This window comes from Triturus cristatus, chromosome 6, assembly GCF_964204655.1.
Source record: "Triturus cristatus chromosome 6, aTriCri1.1, whole genome shotgun sequence".
Classification (NCBI taxonomy): domain Eukaryota; kingdom Metazoa; phylum Chordata; class Amphibia; order Caudata; family Salamandridae; genus Triturus; species Triturus cristatus.
Window position 1 is genome coordinate 146,078,228 of NC_140589.1, and position 18,060 is coordinate 146,096,287.

The window sequence follows — 18,060 nt, forward strand, 5'->3', positions numbered from 1 at the left end:
ATTTGAAAATCATGCACACATGCTAAGATGTCCGCTGAGGGTGCATTCCCCCCTCTGGGCAGCCTAACTTGGTGGATGCGGTCTATTTGGATATTAGTTTCGTCATTGTACTCCAGGATGTGACGAAACAATGCTAGGACATAACCCTGCAAATCCTCTCCCTCCACCTGAGCTGGTATTCCTCTGATTCGTACGCTATTTCACTGGAACAATTTTCTGTCTTCTGCCTGTGCTTGTAGCTTTATATGTTGCTCCCAAAACCGGAGAGTCTCCGGTTCCATCAGCTCTGTCTCTTCTTCCCTCCCGTATTTGTGATTCTCCAGTGCAGCCACCCGGTCTCCTACGTTCTCCAGGTCCCTTCATACCTCTTTCAAATCTGCGTCTGCATTGCCTGTAGGTCCTCTTGGATGAAGGAGAAAAGCAAAGCCATGAATGTCTTCATGGCTGGGTCATCAGTGTCTCCTGCCCCCTCTTGCCCGGTGTCACTTGGCAGGGGTCCAGACGGTGTGTCCACATAGTAGACGATTTTGTGAGCATGTCTTTAAGAGACCGATCCTTCTTGGAACGACGGCACCTATGACTCCAGTCCTCTTGTTCACCCCAGGAGGGAGCAAGGCAGTGCTGCGTCGTTCCATCAGTCGCACTCCGTCACCAACGAGCATCCCCAGTGGGGCCACTCTGATGGTCTGGCTATTCTCCTTTGAAATATGGCCCCCTCACGCAAGGTACCTCCTGGGGCCACCCTAGATCCCACGCACCTCTGGCCAGCTTCAAGTCCTTCAGGAGCGGGGGGCCTTAAGGATGTTCCAGTGTCGTTGCTACTCAGCACACTCCCCATGTCAACCCGTCTTTGGTGCCTCTCCTCCATCCTCAGGCAGCTGGCAACTCCTCCCAGTGTAGCTGTGACTTCGGCACTGTGGTGGCCCGGAGCCAGATTCTTCGTCCTCAACACCGAGCTTCTCCACAGGCATTTAGGGCTGCCTTTGCAACCGACCGCGCCACTGCTGCGCCGCTCACCAGCTTTACTGTGCTCTCGTGCACTCCTTGCAGCCACCCTCACAGCTGCCACTGCTGCTCGACCACGCGGCCCTCGGCCCCTACTCCCAGGCCTCCTGTCCTGATGCCGCCGGCACGGGAGGACTATGCCAGCGAGCACTGATGAGTCAATGTCTCTGCTCTCGTGGGAAAGGTAGGGAGCAATTGCTCTGAGACCTGCTCCTCATTGGCCAGCTATGGGGCCTCCAGAATCATAGGTGGTGGGAGGGCCTTCCGTCTCTCGGCCTTCCTTCACCCCACTCTCCTCAAACGGCTGTGCAGGCACTGATGAGTGGCCTACCTCCGTCCATGATGTGCAGACTCGCCTCGACGGCCAGTCGCAGGTGACCTGCTACCCTACTCAGCCCTGCCACCAGCCACCGTCTGTCAACCATGTGGGTCGCGGCCTCTGCCCTGGATCTCCTATCGGAAGGCCTCTGGCGCAAGCCACCCACGCCAGCGGGCACCTCAGAGCCCACCTCTTTTCTCTCGTCACGGGTGTGGTAGGGGGCAGCCACTCAGTCCCACACTTCCGTGGTCAACTTCGAGATCTTCAGGCACCGGGAAGGCTCTCTGCCTCTTGATCCGTCCCCCCCCCTCCCCCCACCCCCTCGGCTATGCAGGCACTGGTAATGGGCGGGGACCGCCTGCGTCTACGATCTCTCTTTGCTGCATCAGCCGTCAGCAGCCCCTCTTAGCACTGCCGCCTTCTGTGCTCCGGCGAGCCTCAGTACAGGGCTCCTCTCTTCTGCTGTACAGTGCCTCACCAACACTCAGCGGTCAGCCGGGCGATCCCATCTCTGAGGTCGGCCACCTCCACCTCAGCCACCGGCCAGCCACACGGTCCACAGACCTGAGTCTTGGGCCCCGGGGTGGTGCTTCTCGCGTCAATTGGCTCATGCCTGCAAGAGGGGGGGAGGGGGAAATCTCCTAGGGCTCCAGTGTGCCCCACCTTGTGCTGGGGACCCAGCGGGAAGGTGCTCCTTGCTGCAGATGCTCGGCGGTGTCGGAGACACTCAAAACCATGTTTCATCCGACAGCCATCTCATTGAATGCTTTAAACATAAATAGTCCCATATTTGTTATATGCATCCCCTGCGTTGAACAATACCAATTTCAGTCATGATAAAAAATGTATGCTGCGTTTACATAACCTGCTCCACCTCTGTACTGCAACCCCCCACTGTCATACTAGAATTAAGCCTAAAATCGTTAGTATCACTCCGCTACAGAAGCACCATTAATTACTTCAGTGATTGTGCAAAAGCTGATCCAACATCACTACAATACTTAATCTATCAGGAAGTTAGAGTTGCACACCTTACCGGCAAGCTTAGAAACCATATGATTTACCTGATCCACAGACACTGGTGCAGATGAACTGACCAGCCTGGAAAATCCTACTCTGTGATACGTTCCCTCTTAAACAGAGGGAGACTGACCTAGCATAGGCCAAACAATACCACAATATGGACTTAGTGATCTGAAAGAGATAGTTGTCGATTCCTTACCTTAGAATTTCCCCCAGGTGTCAGACTGGATCTGCAGATTTTTCTTAGCAGTACCCCTGCACATCGGTAGGTGGCGTATCGTGGCCACCGGGATGACGTTGTGGTGCCTACTTAGATGCTGCCCCTGCATGTTGACTTAAGTTCTTTCTTTTTCCGCGCCGATCTGGAGAGAGCTACCCCATAGCCACTTTTTGGCTAGTCTATTTTGTTGACTTCTTTTCGGGTCTATCGACTTCTAGTCCGCGAGGGATGTCCCAACGTCGGACCGGTTTCAAGCCTTGTGGGTCTCGTCACAGGATGTCGTCGGTGACAGACCCGCACCATGTGTGCTTGTGGTGTCTGTAGCGCAACCACAACCTGAAGTCGTGCTCTGACTGCCAGGCCATGAATCCAAAGACTTTGCGGGAGCGGTCCCGAAAGTTGTTGGATGCCCGGCGGTCGGCTCTGCGTTGCTTCCGGTCTCGTTCGAGAGGAATGTCACGAGGCCGCTTGCGGAGCCCCCACTGCGCGTCGCACTGGAAGTCGTCCCGGTCTTCCGATAAGTCTTAACACAAGTAGGCAAAGAAGCACAAGTGCGCTTCACCTTCTCCCCGTCGTTCGGCTGATGCAACGTGGTATTCAGAGTGTCGTTACTCAAAGGCTTCGTCTCTGGTGCCTGTTTCAGGAACGACTCCGTGCTGCCCCTCATTTCCAGGAGCCAGAGCATTTCCGGGAGCCGGAGCGTCCCCTGCCCAACTTCAACAGTTCTACGAGGCCTTACACCTAGTCTTTGGGCAGCCCGCCTCTGCTGGTGCGCCTTCAGGCCCCGCGGGCGAGTCGGGGGTCCTCGGCCTTCGTTGCCAGCTGCTCCAGCCCTGGTGCCGGGAGACCCACTGCGGATCCAGGCCTGGGGAAGGTCAATCTCACTTGATGCACCCCATCGCCGATCCCTACAATTGCAGTGGTGGATAACTAACCAAACTTGGGTCAGAGGCAGAGCCCTCTCCCTTCCACAACCAGATCTAACAGTGGTGACCGACGCGTCACTCCTGGGATGGGGTGGCCATCTGGGAGAGGTAGGGATGAGAGGCGTCTGATCTCCGGCGGAGTACAGGCTCTATATCAACTTGCTGGAGCTCTGGGCAATCTGACTGGCACCGAAGGCATTCCTTCCCTCTCTGAAAGGGAAAGTGTGCAGATATTCACAGACCACACCACTGCCATGTGGTACTGCAACACACAGGGCGGGGTGGGGGTCGTGGACCCTATGTCAGAAGGCCCTTTGCTTCTGGACATCGCTGGAACATCAGGGCATGACCCTGGTGGTTCAACACCTGGCAGGTTCTTTTGTACCGCTTTGTTCGCCATAAGTTGGCAGGGTTTGCTCAGACGTGAGTCCCTTGCTCACTTTGCCACTGGATTCAAGCAAGCCTGGCTGAGGACGGCTGAAATGCCAGAAACCGGTCCTAGGAAGCTTGTTTCCAGTCCAGGGAAGGCATGGCTTGGCAGTTCGGGCTGGACTGTTCCCATGAGGCACAGGGTCAGACTGATTTGCATATGGCCATGTCTGAACTGGGGTGGCAGAGTGGGCTAAAGAACGGTGATGGATCAAACCCAGATCTGTTGACTGGGTGTGAGTGTTTGATTGGTTCTGATGCTCCGTCCATCACCACCCCCTTTTGTACCGCTTTGTTCGCCATAAGTTGGCAGGGTTTGCTCAGACGTGAGTCCCTTGCTCACTTTGCCACTGGATTCAAGCAAGCCTGGCTGAGGACGGCTGAAATGCCAGAAACCGGTCCTAGGAAGCTTGTTTCCAGTCCAGGGAAGGCATGGCTTGGCAGTTCGGGCTGGACTGTTCCCATGAGGCACAGGGTCAGACTGATTTGCATATGGCCATGTCTGAACTGGGGTGGCAGAGTGGGCTAAAGAACGGTGATGGATCAAACCCAGATCTGTTGACTGGGTGTGAGTGTTTGATTGGTTCTGATGCTCCGTCCATCACCACCCCCTTTTGTACCGCTTTGTTCGCCATAAGTTGGCAGGGTTTGCTCAGACGTGAGTCCCTTGCTCACTTTGCCACTGGATTCAAGCAAGCCTGGCTGAGGACGGCTGAAATGCCAGAAACCGGTCCTAGGAAGCTTGTTTCCAGTCCAGGGAAGGCATGGCTTGGCAGTTCGGGCTGGACTGTTCCCATGAGGCACAGGGTCAGACTGATTTGCATATGGCCATGTCTGAACTGGGGTGGCAGAGTGGGCTAAAGAACGGTGATGGATCAAACCCAGATCTGTTGACTGGGTGTGAGTGTTTGATTGGTTCTGATGCTCCGTCCATCACCACCCCCTTTTGTACCGCTTTGTTCGCCATAAGTTGGCAGGGTTTGCTCAGACGTGAGTCCCTTGCTCACTTTGCCACTGGATTCAAGCAAGCCTGGCTGAGGACGGCTGAAATGCCAGAAACCGGTCCTAGGAAGCTTGTTTCCAGTCCAGGGAAGGCATGGCTTGGCAGTTCGGGCTGGACTGTTCCCATGAGGCACAGGGTCAGACTGATTTGCATATGGCCATGTCTGAACTGGGGTGGCAGAGTGGGCTAAAGAACGGTGATGGATCAAACCCAGATCTGTTGACTGGGTGTGAGTGTTTGATTGGTTCTGATGCTCCGTCCATCACCACCCCCTTTTGTACCGCTTTGTTCGCCATAAGTTGGCAGGGTTTGCTCAGACGTGAGTCCCTTGCTCACTTTGCCACTGGATTCAAGCAAGCCTGGCTGAGGACGGCTGAAATGCCAGAAACCGGTCCTAGGAAGCTTGTTTCCAGTCCAGGGAAGGCATGGCTTGGCAGTTCGGGCTGGACTGTTCCCATGAGGCACAGGGTCAGACTGATTTGCATATGGCCATGTCTGAACTGGGGTGGCAGAGTGGGCTAAAGAACGGTGATGGATCAAACCCAGATCTGTTGACTGGGTGTGAGTGTTTGATTGGTTCTGATGCTCCGTCCATCACCACCCCCTTTTGTACCGCTTTGTTCGCCATAAGTTGGCAGGGTTTGCTCAGACGTGAGTCCCTTGCTCACTTTGCCACTGGATTCAAGCAAGCCTGGCTGAGGACGGCTGAAATGCCAGAAACCGGTCCTAGGAAGCTTGTTTCCAGTCCAGGGAAGGCATGGCTTGGCAGTTCGGGCTGGACTGTTCCCATGAGGCACAGGGTCAGACTGATTTGCATATGGCCATGTCTGAACTGGGGTGGCAGAGTGGGCTAAAGAACGGTGATGGATCAAACCCAGATCTGTTGACTGGGTGTGAGTGTTTGATTGGTTCTGATGCTCCGTCCATCACCACCCCCTTTTGTACCGCTTTGTTCGCCATAAGTTGGCAGGGTTTGCTCAGACGTGAGTCCCTTGCTCACTTTGCCACTGGATTCAAGCAAGCCTGGCTGAGGACGGCTGAAATGCCAGAAACCGGTCCTAGGAAGCTTGTTTCCAGTCCAGGTAAGGCATGGCTTGGCAGTTCGGGCTGGACTGTTCCCATGAGGCACAGGGTCAGACTGATTTGCATATGGCCATGTCTGAACTGGGGTGGCAGAGTGGGCTAAAGAACGGTGATGGATCAAACCCAGATCTGTTGACTGGGTGTGAGTGTTTGATTGGTTCTGATGCTCCGTCCATCACCACCCCCTTTTGTACCGCTTTGTTCGCCATAAGTTGGCAGGGTTTGCTCAGACGTGAGTCCCTTGCTCACTTTGCCACTGGATTCAAGCAAGCCTGGCTGAGGACGGCTGAAATGCCAGAAACCGGTCCTAGGAAGCTTGTTTCCAGTCCAGGGAAGGCATGGCTTGGCAGTTCGGGCTGGACTGTTCCCATGAGGCACAGGGTCAGACTGATTTGCATATGGCCATGTCTGAACTGGGGTGGCAGAGTGGGCTAAAGAACGGTGATGGATCAAACCCAGATCTGTTGACTGGGTGTGAGTGTTTGATTGGTTCTGATGCTCCGTCCATCACCACCCCCTTTTGTACCGCTTTGTTCGCCATAAGTTGGCAGGGTTTGCTCAGACGTGAGTCCCTTGCTCACTTTGCCACTGGATTCAAGCAAGCCTGGCTGAGGACGGCTGAAATGCCAGAAACCGGTCCTAGGAAGCTTGTTTCCAGTCCAGGGAAGGCATGGCTTGGCAGTTCGGGCTGGACTGTTCCCATGAGGCACAGGGTCAGACTGATTTGCATATGGCCATGTCTGAACTGGGGTGGCAGAGTGGGCTAAAGAACGGTGATGGATCAAACCCAGATCTGTTGACTGGGTGTGAGTGTTTGATTGGTTCTGATGCTCCGTCCATCACCACCCCCTTTTGTACCGCTTTGTTCGCCATAAGTTGGCAGGGTTTGCTCAGACGTGAGTCCCTTGCTCACTTTGCCACTGGATTCAAGCAAGCCTGGCTGAGGACGGCTGAAATGCCAGAAACCGGTCCTAGGAAGCTTGTTTCCAGTCCAGGGAAGGCATGGCTTGGCAGTTCGGGCTGGACTGTTCCCATGAGGCACAGGGTCAGACTGATTTGCATATGGCCATGTCTGAACTGGGGTGGCAGAGTGGGCTAAAGAACGGTGATGGATCAAACCCAGATCTGTTGACTGGGTGTGAGTGTTTGATTGGTTCTGATGCTCCGTCCATCACCACCCCCTTTTGTACCGCTTTGTTCGCCATAAGTTGGCAGGGTTTGCTCAGACGTGAGTCCCTTGCTCACTTTGCCACTGGATTCAAGCAAGCCTGGCTGAGGACGGCTGAAATGCCAGAAACCGGTCCTAGGAAGCTTGTTTCCAGTCCAGGGAAGGCATGGCTTGGCAGTTCGGGCTGGACTGTTCCCATGAGGCACAGGGTCAGACTGATTTGCATATGGCCATGTCTGAACTGGGGTGGCAGAGTGGGCTAAAGAACGGTGATGGATCAAACCCAGATCTGTTGACTGGGTGTGAGTGTTTGATTGGTTCTGATGCTCCGTCCATCACCACCCCCTTTTGTACCGCTTTGTTCGCCATAAGTTGGCAGGGTTTGCTCAGACGTGAGTCCCTTGCTCACTTTGCCACTGGATTCAAGCAAGCCTGGCTGAGGATGGCTGAAATGCCAGAAACCGGTCCTAGGAAGCTTGTTTCCAGTCCAGGGAAGGCATGGCTTGGCAGTTCGGGCTGGACTGTTCCCATGAGGCACAGGGTCAGACTGATTTGCATATGGCCATGTCTGAACTGGGGTGGCAGAGTGGGCTAAAGAACGGTGATGGATCAAACCCAGATCTGTTGACTGGGTGTGAGTGTTTGATTGGTTCTGATGCTCCGTCCATCACCACCCCCTTTTGTACCGCTTTGTTCGCCATAAGTTGGCAGGGTTTGCTCAGACGTGAGTCCCTTGCTCACTTTGCCACTGGATTCAAGCAAGCCTGGCTGAGGACGGCTGAAATGCCAGAAACCGGTCCTAGGAAGCTTGTTTCCAGTCCAGGGAAGGCATGGCTTGGCAGTTCGGGCTGGACTGTTCCCATGAGGCACAGGGTCAGACTGATTTGCATATGGCCATGTCTGAACTGGGGTGGCAGAGTGGGCTAAAGAACGGTGATGGATCAAACCCAGATCTGTTGACTGGGTGTGAGTGTTTGATTGGTTCTGATGCTCCGTCCATCACCACCCCCTTTTGTACCGCTCTGAATGCTAGGGCAGACGAACCCATCCGTTGGTGCTTGGTCAAACACGAATGGAGTCTTCATTCGGAGGTGGTTCAAGGTCTTTCAGTGGTGGAAAGAGCCCTTGTTGGATCTATTCACCACTGAAGAGAATGTGCAATGTCAGCAGTATTGTGGCTTTTTGGAGTTTTCAAGGAGGCACTCGCTCGGCGACTCTCCGCGTGTGGAAATGCAGCCTCCTGTACATCTTTCCGCCTCTACCACTTCTGCCCAGATTGCTCAAGAAGATAAAGCGCAACCAGTCCAAAGTTATTCTTGTGGCTCCGGACTTGGCCCGCAGAGTCTGGTACCCCAAGCTCCTGAGCACGGTCATCAATCCTCCTATCCGACTGCCCCTTCGGAAGGATCTTCTGTCGCAGCAACAGGGTAAGGTTCTTCACCTGAACCTGTTCAGTCTCCACCTCCTTGTGTGGAGATTGAGCGGCGGCAGTTGACAGCTTTCGACCTTCTGTACGAAGTCTGTAATGTCATCTTGGCAGCAAGGTGTCCTGCCACTAAATCGGTATACGCCTGTAGATGGAACAAGTTTGTGGCATGGAGCACAGCAAAGGCTGTGGAGCCCCTTTCTGACAGTCTTTCAGAGGTCCTCTTGTACATTCTTTCTTTGCCCTAGCAGAGCTCTGCTCCGGGCAATCTCAAAAGCTATCTTTCTGCCATGTCTGCTTTTCTTCAGCTGCCAGATCAGCCATCCTTATTAAAGTTCCCTATTGCAAATAGATTCTTTAAGGGCATTACTCATGTCTTTCCTCCCTCTCCTTTCATAATGCCCCAGTGGGACTTGAACCTTTTTTTGAGACATCTTATGTGTGCTCCCTTCGAGCCTCTTCATAACTGTCCTCTTGGGCTCCTTACTCTGAAAACTACCTTCCTTGTGGCCATCACCTCTGCTCACAGGGTGAGTGAGCTGCAAGCTTTGTCTTCCATGCCCCCCTCATCTGTGCATCCGGACAAAGTGGTGCTTAGAACAAGGCCTTCTTTCCTTCCTAAAGTGGTTACACCCTTTCATGTAGGACAATCTCACTTTTCCCACCTCTGCAACCTTCCAAGGAGGAGGAGAGACTACACCGTCTGGACCCTAAACGTGCACCGTCAGTTTACCTTGACTGCACCAAAGATTTCCGAGTGGATGATCAACTCTTTACTGGATATGTAGGTGCCAAGAAAGGCCGGGCTGTTAAAAAACGTACCATCTCTAAATGGGTTGTCCTTGGCAATATGATCTGCTACGCTTTAGCAAGGAAGGATCCTCCAGTGGGGCTGCGTGCTCATTCCACTAGGGCTCCAGCAGCAACTACTGCCTTGGCATGTGAAGTCGTTCTTGGTATCTGCCAGGTGACAATGCGGTAGAAAGGAAATGGTCCCAGAACATGCGTACTTTTAAAACCTGAACAAAATCAACAAAATAAATATTGCAACAATTAAGGCATATCGAAGTGTTATTTAATCACACCTGGATCGAACACATGAATGTGTAAGTAAATTCACATTAATCAAAAAAGTGCAGGGTGCCACGGGGAAGGGGAGGGAGTGAAGAGTTGGGTAGGGTAATAGGATAAGTGACATACATATATTTATAACAATAGTACAAGTCAATTGCTGGGCACATTAATATCGTGCCAAATAGTCAGGATGAAATTCATTCATTGCAAGATTGGATGTTTTGACAAAAACCATATACAGGCGAAAGAACACAGTGCTCATTGCACTATTGAAAGTACTGGCATAGTCAAATGTCGACGTTTCGACCCCTCGGCAAGGGTAGGTTGATTCAGTCCTTACGGGCGGGGTCTTCCTCAGGACAAAGGACGGTGAGACAAGAAGGGTAGGCACCTATAAAGACATTGGGTAGGTATTAAAAATAGTATCGGGTCCCCAAGCGGAATTAATCAGGGAGACTGGGTGAGGGAGGGCATCACCATAGTTACCATGTTAAAGAACGGACATCTAGTCACTGTCAGCTTGGCGTCCAAAGGCGCAGGGGCTGGTAGGCTCCAAAAACGGGTGAGAGTGACGGACACCTTTAACGAATTTAGGGTGTCATTGTGGTGATCCAAAGAACAACTAAATTGATTCATATGATATGGCTGAATTTGAATGTGAACTTACTAGTATTGATAAAATCACAAAGGAGGTATTGATTACTCCATCATAACACGCCGTGACGTAGATCGGTGAGTTGAGTGAAATGAATCACGGGGGAATCGGCCTCTATAAATCAAATGAAAAGAGTACTATTTTTAAATAAACCAAATGGTAATCCAAACCTAGAGAAATATAGAGCAACAGGTGACAATGCGTTCATCTTTGCACACATTCACCAGACATTACTGCCGGGACAGCCAAGTCCGGAGGGACGGCTATTTTGCCCTTCGGTCCTCCAGGACTTTTTATTCTGAACTTGGTTCGTAAACCCTCCTCCGGGACTGGTATTGCTGGGGTATCTATTCCAAGGTAAGGAATCTACAACTGTCTCTTTCAGATGAACAAGTTACATACCTTCGATAACTATGTATCTGTAAGAGACATGGGTTAGTTGTAGATTCCTTACCGCTCCACCCATCTTCCCCACTCTGCAAACTGTTTTCTAGGGATCGAGACTCACTTACAGGGCTCTAGTCGTGGTGCAACAGTCGTCACGGTCTTTCGTGGCTCTGCGCATCTGGCGTGTAACGTCTTGTCAGAACGGACAGAGCGCATGGGCGGCGTCTAAGTAGGCACCACTGCGTCATCCTGGCGACGCCGACGACAATCGACCGCCACCTGCTGATGCGTAGGGGTACTACTAAGAAATATTTCCAGGTCCAGTCTGACGCCTGAGAAATTTTATGGTAAGGAATCTACAACTAACCTATGTCTCACATATACATTGTTCCTAAAGATAAGTAACTTGTTCTTTGATACCTACTCTCTGCCGATTCGAGAATACCTAGAGTCAATTTTGTCTGGCTGTTAAAAAGAAAATATTAAGGTTTAGATTGTTTTATATCCCGATTCATAAACTCTAAGGGAAATGGAAGCCAGCTTTTAAAAATAAAACGGTTTGTCATGTTTGTGGATTTTCAACCGAATCCTTTTTGCACATGTGTTTGCCTTAAAGTATTGCATTTAAGAAAAAAGCATTGATGCCCCATGTTCAACAAGGCAAAATTAAGATCAACTGTAGAGGCTGTTGGGTACAGTTTCTGCATTAAGGAAAAAAGTGCATTAATTATAATTTATTTAGATAAGGCTTATAAAGCCTTATCTGCACGATTTATCACTCATTTATATTTCATCATGTGCCTCTTTTGTATCTGGATTTAGCTCGCTTGTTTTTATACAACCTGTCTTAATCTATATGCCTGTGTGTTCTGAGTTTACATGCAAAGAAACTGGCCTCTTTTATGCCATGATTTTATAACTTTATTTTAGAAGTCTTTTATCCATCTTCTGATACTTGTACTGCGCAATGTTTTATACCTTTTTATTGTTTGATTAATACAATAAACGTATATTACTACAACTCTGGAAACTGGAGTATCCAACAGAAAGAGCATTACCGAAAGTAATTAACTTATTCTTGCTGGTTTTTCCTAACTAGTTAAGATTTTGTATTTGGTCTATGTAATGCGTTGGGAATGAAGATTCAGAGCTAATGTACCTGCTTATGGTATTTTAGTGTAACCCATTTGAATCATAGTTGAGTGTCCTCTATCCTTGGTTGCTAATTCAGTAAAAGTATTGTTTCTAATTTAAATAGTGTGGTTTATGCTTGTTCTCCGATATTTTTAATGCCGGTGTACAATTTTCTGTTGCTTAATCTTAGGGTTGTCGCCGGATCTCCAGTCCATGGAACAGATTCGTAGAATTATGAGACCAACAGATGTGCCTGACACAGGTGAGCCATGAAGAGCACTTCCCCTCAAACTGCATTGAAATCGGCAGCTGGAAGTATATTCATTCTGCTTTCAGTTGTTGTACATGTGACAATGAAGTCTTAAACTGTACTATTTGCTTGTTTGGAATATCATGGCAAGTCGAGTAAATCATTAGGGTCCAGGGAGATAGGTTAAGCAGTTACATGGAAACTTTTACTTTACCACATTTTACTAGATTACTTTGGATTTCTTTACTGAGAATCACAGTGCCAAATGCACACATGCGCGTCTGATCTTCAGAACGGATCATTTTCCTTTTTTTTTTTTTAAATAGCTGTGAGTTACACATTTTTACATTACTTCACTTTAAATCTAGTAAATTGTCTACTGGACCAAAGACAGATGCACACATTATTTTTAAGAAATGCTAAGCAGCAGTGCCTGCGTAGGTGATATACCTAGGTCAAGTAAAAAGAGGACTTGGCTGTGGTTTTCAGTTCCGGTTTCCAACTTAATTCCTCAATGTTTGATTCCTTACTTTTTGAATATTCCTCCAGGCACTGGATTTGGAAAAATCTTTGGCTGTGTGCCTGCACTCAGATGTTGCTCCTCTGATGGGTGGGACCATATACTGGCTCCATCCATGTTCGCTATAGTCAGTTTCTTTCGGCTTCAAAAGATGTGAATCTGAAGCTAAACCTCTTCATTTTCAAGAATGCATTTTTCAATTTTCCAAGAACTGTTTGTGTGCATAGAAAATAACACCTCCCAAATGTACAGGGTATAAACCCTGTGGGCTTTTCCTGGGGTCAGACTACGACTCCAAGGCTCGCAGCAACTGTGTCTTAATGCACTCCAAGGCCACCTTGGATGAGAAAGTGAAACTGTCATGAAACACCGCAAGACTCCACACCAGGATCTGTTGAAGGGGAGGTCCCGCTCCCAAAGCCATTCCGAAAACAGGATGTCATTTAGGTCCAAGTCTTCAGGTAAGTTTGAGAAAAAAATAAGTCCAAGCGGGACTCAACCCCCTTCCTGCCACACTCCATCTCCTGAGAGGGCTCAAGGGTGACAACGTGCCTCCTGAACATGATCCACGCTCTTTCCTAGGAGCAGGTTCAGGAGCACGCCCCATGGCAGCCTGATGCCTAGGGCCCGAGGCAAATCCACCACAAACCCTGGAGTTTCAAGGCATTGTTGCACATTTTCGGCATGTCACCAGCTACCTTTGTTGTGGCAATGGCCCCCAAAAAGCAGAGGGGTCTCAACTGAACTTCCGCTACCCAGTTCTCTCTTGGCACCAGTTGAGCCCTCTGGACTGGTTATCGGATCTTAACTAACTTTTCTACTGGATCTTTTTCTGGCGCCATGGTGAAATGAGATGTGCCTGCACCATCCACTCTGGATGTTGACTGCAAACCCATAGTGCTGCCTGACTCGAACACATCGGTACACATCTCAACCATGGTCATGGCCGGCTCCGCCTGTGCTGCAGCCTTCCAGCAACACTTATGACTCTGGTATAGTGCTTTTGCCCTCTGGATGGACTCCTATTATTCATGATTTGTTTGGCATCTGTAGAAAGCTGGCTCTGTATATACTATACCAAAGTGAGGTAGTGTGTGCACAGAGTCCAGTGAAACCCCAAAGGTAGGCAGAAGGTAAAGTTAGATAGCACATTACTCTCTATTTGTGGTAGTGTGGTCGAGCAGTAAGGCAGTATCCGAGGACAGTGTTAAGCACTTGTGGTACACACTCGGTCAGCAATTGAATTCACACACTCAGACTGAGCTTCAGACCATTTGTTTTTGTATGAAAAATATTCTGTTCGAGGCATATGAGCTGCAGATTACACTCTGTGCATAGTTCGCCATGCTGGTGTTGGGTGCGGATGTTTGCACTTGTGACTTCAAAAGACTTTCCAAGACAAAAACAAGGTATGTGACACCTCCTTTGGTTCATAGTGCGCATGGCATCGGCTCCATCCTCGGATTGTTTCTTTCCGCCATCGGGCTCGGATGTGTTCTCATGTGCCAGCTCGGAACCGTTAACGGTTTCTCTTCGACCCCAAACCTTCCCATCTCGACTGTATTGTTTTCGATCGCGTTTCCAACCACACGCGCCCTTCAACTCGAAGACTTCGTTTCCGGTCATCGACTAAGGCCTTCGGACCTACCAGGGCCTCATCTCCGGCTCATGGAAAGGACGCCATTTAAAAAGTGTCCTCAATGTGGGTCGAAGTTTCCCCACACCGACCTACATGAGGTGTGCAACCTCTGTCTCTCACCGGAGCACGAGGCCAGAGACTGTCCAGCTTGTGCCTCCTTCCGCTCCAAAAAGACCATCCGGGACCGACTAACTCGGAGAACAATGGTGCGCTTGTCATCTTCGATCCCCGACGACATCTTTCAAGAGGGCGTCCATGTTCCGTAGCAGGGTCGGGGAAGCCATCATCAGTGCCTCTGAAGCAGACTATTCCGACGTCGAAGATATCACTCCAGCTAAAAGGGCTGTGAGTACAGACGTTGACCCCCGATCCACCCACCCCCTCGACACTGTTGAAAAAGGCTTCGGTCCCACCTCCACCTTCGGGCCCAGGGGCACGCCGAGACACTGCTTCCCATACCCTGCCTTCGGGCCCGGTCAAGAAGCCTGCTAAGCTTTTAGGCGACTCGGTCTCGAGTCAGCCTTCCCTCGGTACCGACAAGCCAACTCCGGCACCGAAGAAAAAGGAGTCTTCCACCTCATCCACGCTGACCGCTGCTCCCACATCGAAGCACTCTGCTTCTAAGGCTAGCACCAGTTCGTCGGCACCGACAACACCCTCGGAGCAGAGTAAAAGCCGCCCGCCGAAAGGCCCCAATACTTCCAAACCAAAGACCTCGGAACTGAAAATAGCACCCAGCTCCAACTCCAATAGTCACTGCTAAAATACACGGTTCCAAGCCTAGAACCGCTACCGAGGCAATGCATAAAAGACTTACGGCACCGAAGGATCTGTCTCACACAGATTAACTGTTTCGACCAGATCCTACACAAAAGACTCTAATGAAGGATCCTAAGACTGACAATTTAATGCTCAGTATCAAAGAGACCACTACACATGCCTGCACCTGGTCCACCACCGAAAAAGAGAGACTTTGCCACCTCTCCATTAAGGATCCCTTCTCCTCTTCCTCCTCCTCTCCCACACCATCACCTACCCCAATAGATGATGATGATAACACATCAGACGATGCTGGGGGAGGTGCGGTTGATCAACCCATTGGGAACCCTACCCCTACTGACCCCTGGGATGATTATAGTGTCCCAGATGTCCCTTACACCCCACAAGATCTTTATCCCTCCAGGCCTGCCTGGAAAAACATCACTTCAGACAGGTGGGTCCACAAAATAATTCAATCAGGCTACTGTCTCGAACTAACCTCTACCCCCCCCCCCCCCCCCCAAACATCCCACCCAAACGCCGTTCAATGTCACAAGAACATCTGTCACTTTTAAAGCAGGAGGTAATCTCCCTCCTACAAAAGAGTGCAATAGAACCAGTCCCCCTGCACCAACAAAACAAGGGTGTTTACTCCCTCTATTTTCTCTTACCAAACATGGACGGATCTCTAAGGCCTATTTTAGACCTCAGACCCATAAAACATATACATACATTCAGACCATTTCCACATGGTCACACTTCAGCAGGTCCTCCCTCTGCTTTCCCAGGGCTACTTCCTTGCTACTCTAGACCTCAAGGATGCCTAGTTCCACATTTCCATTCACAGCCCTCACAGAAAATATCTAAGATTTGTAGTGGACGGTCAGCACTATCAATTCAAGGTGCTCCCATTTGGAGTTACCACAGCACCAAGAGTGTTCAAGTGCCTAGCAGTAGTGGCAGCACATCTAAGACAAAACATGCATGTCTTCCCATACCAGGACGACTGGCTCATAAAAGCCAAATCCTACCATCAGGGTGTACAACACACTCACGCCACTATTCAACTACTTCACAACCTGGGATTCACAATAAATGACGCCAAGTCCCAGCTCCAACTGTCCACATGCAACAATACCTCGGTGCAACCATAAACACTGCAAGAGCTCTAGCCTATCCCAGTCCCGCCAGGATAGCGAGCATTCAGGCTCTTCTCACCAGATTCCAACTGCAACACTCTTCCAGCCTGAGTGTTGATGCAACCAATGGAACCAGGCTCACGGTCAGCTAACAGATCTGGTGTTGGTAGACGGTCGTACACCTTGTTCTCTGCAGTGGTGGAACACCAAGAACCTTTGCAAAGGGCGACCGTTCCTCGAGCCAGTTCCTCAAATAGTCAAAACAACGGACGCATCACTCTCCGGCTGGGGAGCTCACCTACTACAGCACACCATGCAGGGCAGATGGACACCTTAACAAAAGTTACTCCGCACCAACTATTTGGAGTTACTAGTGATCTTCCTAGCCTTAAAAGCATGTCAAAAACATATCAGGCAATTCTTAATCCACACCGACATGACAGCCATGTATTACATTCAGAAACAGAGAGGAACACTCTCTGCAGCTCTCTTGTCTGGCACAGAGCATATGGATGTGGGCTATACCTCAGAACATTTTTCACCTAGCCCAACATGTCCCAGGAATCAAACACAATGGCTGACCTCTTAAGTTGTCAAACAGAACAAATTCACGAGTGGGAACTTCATCCACAAGTTCTTCAACCGTTTTTTCAGACTTGGGAGCAACCACAAAGACCTCTTTGCCACCCAAGAAAACGCCAAATGCCCAAACTTCGCCGCCAGGTATCCTCACCCATTGTCCAAAGGCAATGCGATATGGATGAACTGGTCAGGCAGATTTGCGTACGCTTTTCCGCCTCTCCCACTCATTCCACTAGTGGTGCGCAAACTACAGCAACACTCATTAACGCTCATCCTAGTTGCTCCAACTTGGGCCAGACAGCCATGGTACACCACACTGCTGGAACTCAGTAGTTCCGCACCAAAAACTACACCTCTCTCCACGCCTCTTAACCCAGAACCATGGAGAGATCCAACACCCGGACCCAGCTCAGCTCAACCTAGCGATCTGGCTCCTGAAATCCTAGAATTCGGTTACCTTAACCTTCCTCCTGACTGTATGAACGTCATCAAAGCAGCTAGACGACCTACCACTAGAGCATGCTATGCAGCCAGGTGGAAAAGATTCGTAGTATACTGCCATAACACCACTAATCCCCCTAGATGTGAACCAACACATCCTAGGCTACTTACTACACCTCCAAAGATGCAACCTAGCCTATACCTCTACCAGATTGCATCTTGCTGCCATAGCAGCATATCTACAAAATAGACAACACCTCTCACTTTTCAGAGTACCTGCCATAAAGGCCTTTAGGGAAGGACTCATAAGGATAATTCCCCCCCCCCCCCCACCCCCCCCCCCCCCTCGAGTACCACCTTCCCCTGTGTGGAATTTGAACATCGTTCTTACAAGACTAATGCGACCTCCATTCGAACCCCTACATAAATGTGAGCTACAATTTTTAACCTGGAAAACTGCTTTCCTAGAAGCCATTACTTCTCTACGAAGAGTTAGTGAACTACAAGCACTAACCATTCAAGAACCCTTTTTACAGATGCATCTTAATAAAGTTGTTCTCCGAACTAATCCTAAATTCCTCCCTAAAGTCATTTCTCTCTTCCACCTCAATCAATCTGTAGAGCTGCCTGTATTCTCGCAGCCACAGTCGCAGAAAGAGCTCTTCACACCTTAGATGTCAAAAGAGCACTACTATACTACATAGAACAAAATCTTTTCGTAAGACCAAACAACTATTCGTGCCTTTCTCACTGCCACACAAGGGCAACCCCATATCAAAATCTGGGATAGCTAGGTGGATTGTCAAATGCATACAGATTTGTTACCATAAATCAAAACTTGTATTATCAGTTCCTCCTAAAGCCCACTCTACACGAAA

At 50.0% G+C, this 18,060-nt stretch overlaps 1 protein-coding gene across 1 annotated transcript in view; it reads left to right on the forward strand.

The window, feature by feature from the left end:
• PPP1CB (protein phosphatase 1 catalytic subunit beta) overlaps positions 1-18,060 on the forward strand; it is a 355,283-nt gene that overhangs the window by 221,271 nt on the left and 115,952 nt on the right. The window contains exon 5 of the mRNA XM_085610370.1: positions 12,043-12,114. Coding sequence (XP_085466496.1) covers positions 12,043-12,114 — 72 coding nt within the window. The remainder of the gene's footprint in view (positions 1-12,042; positions 12,115-18,060) is intronic.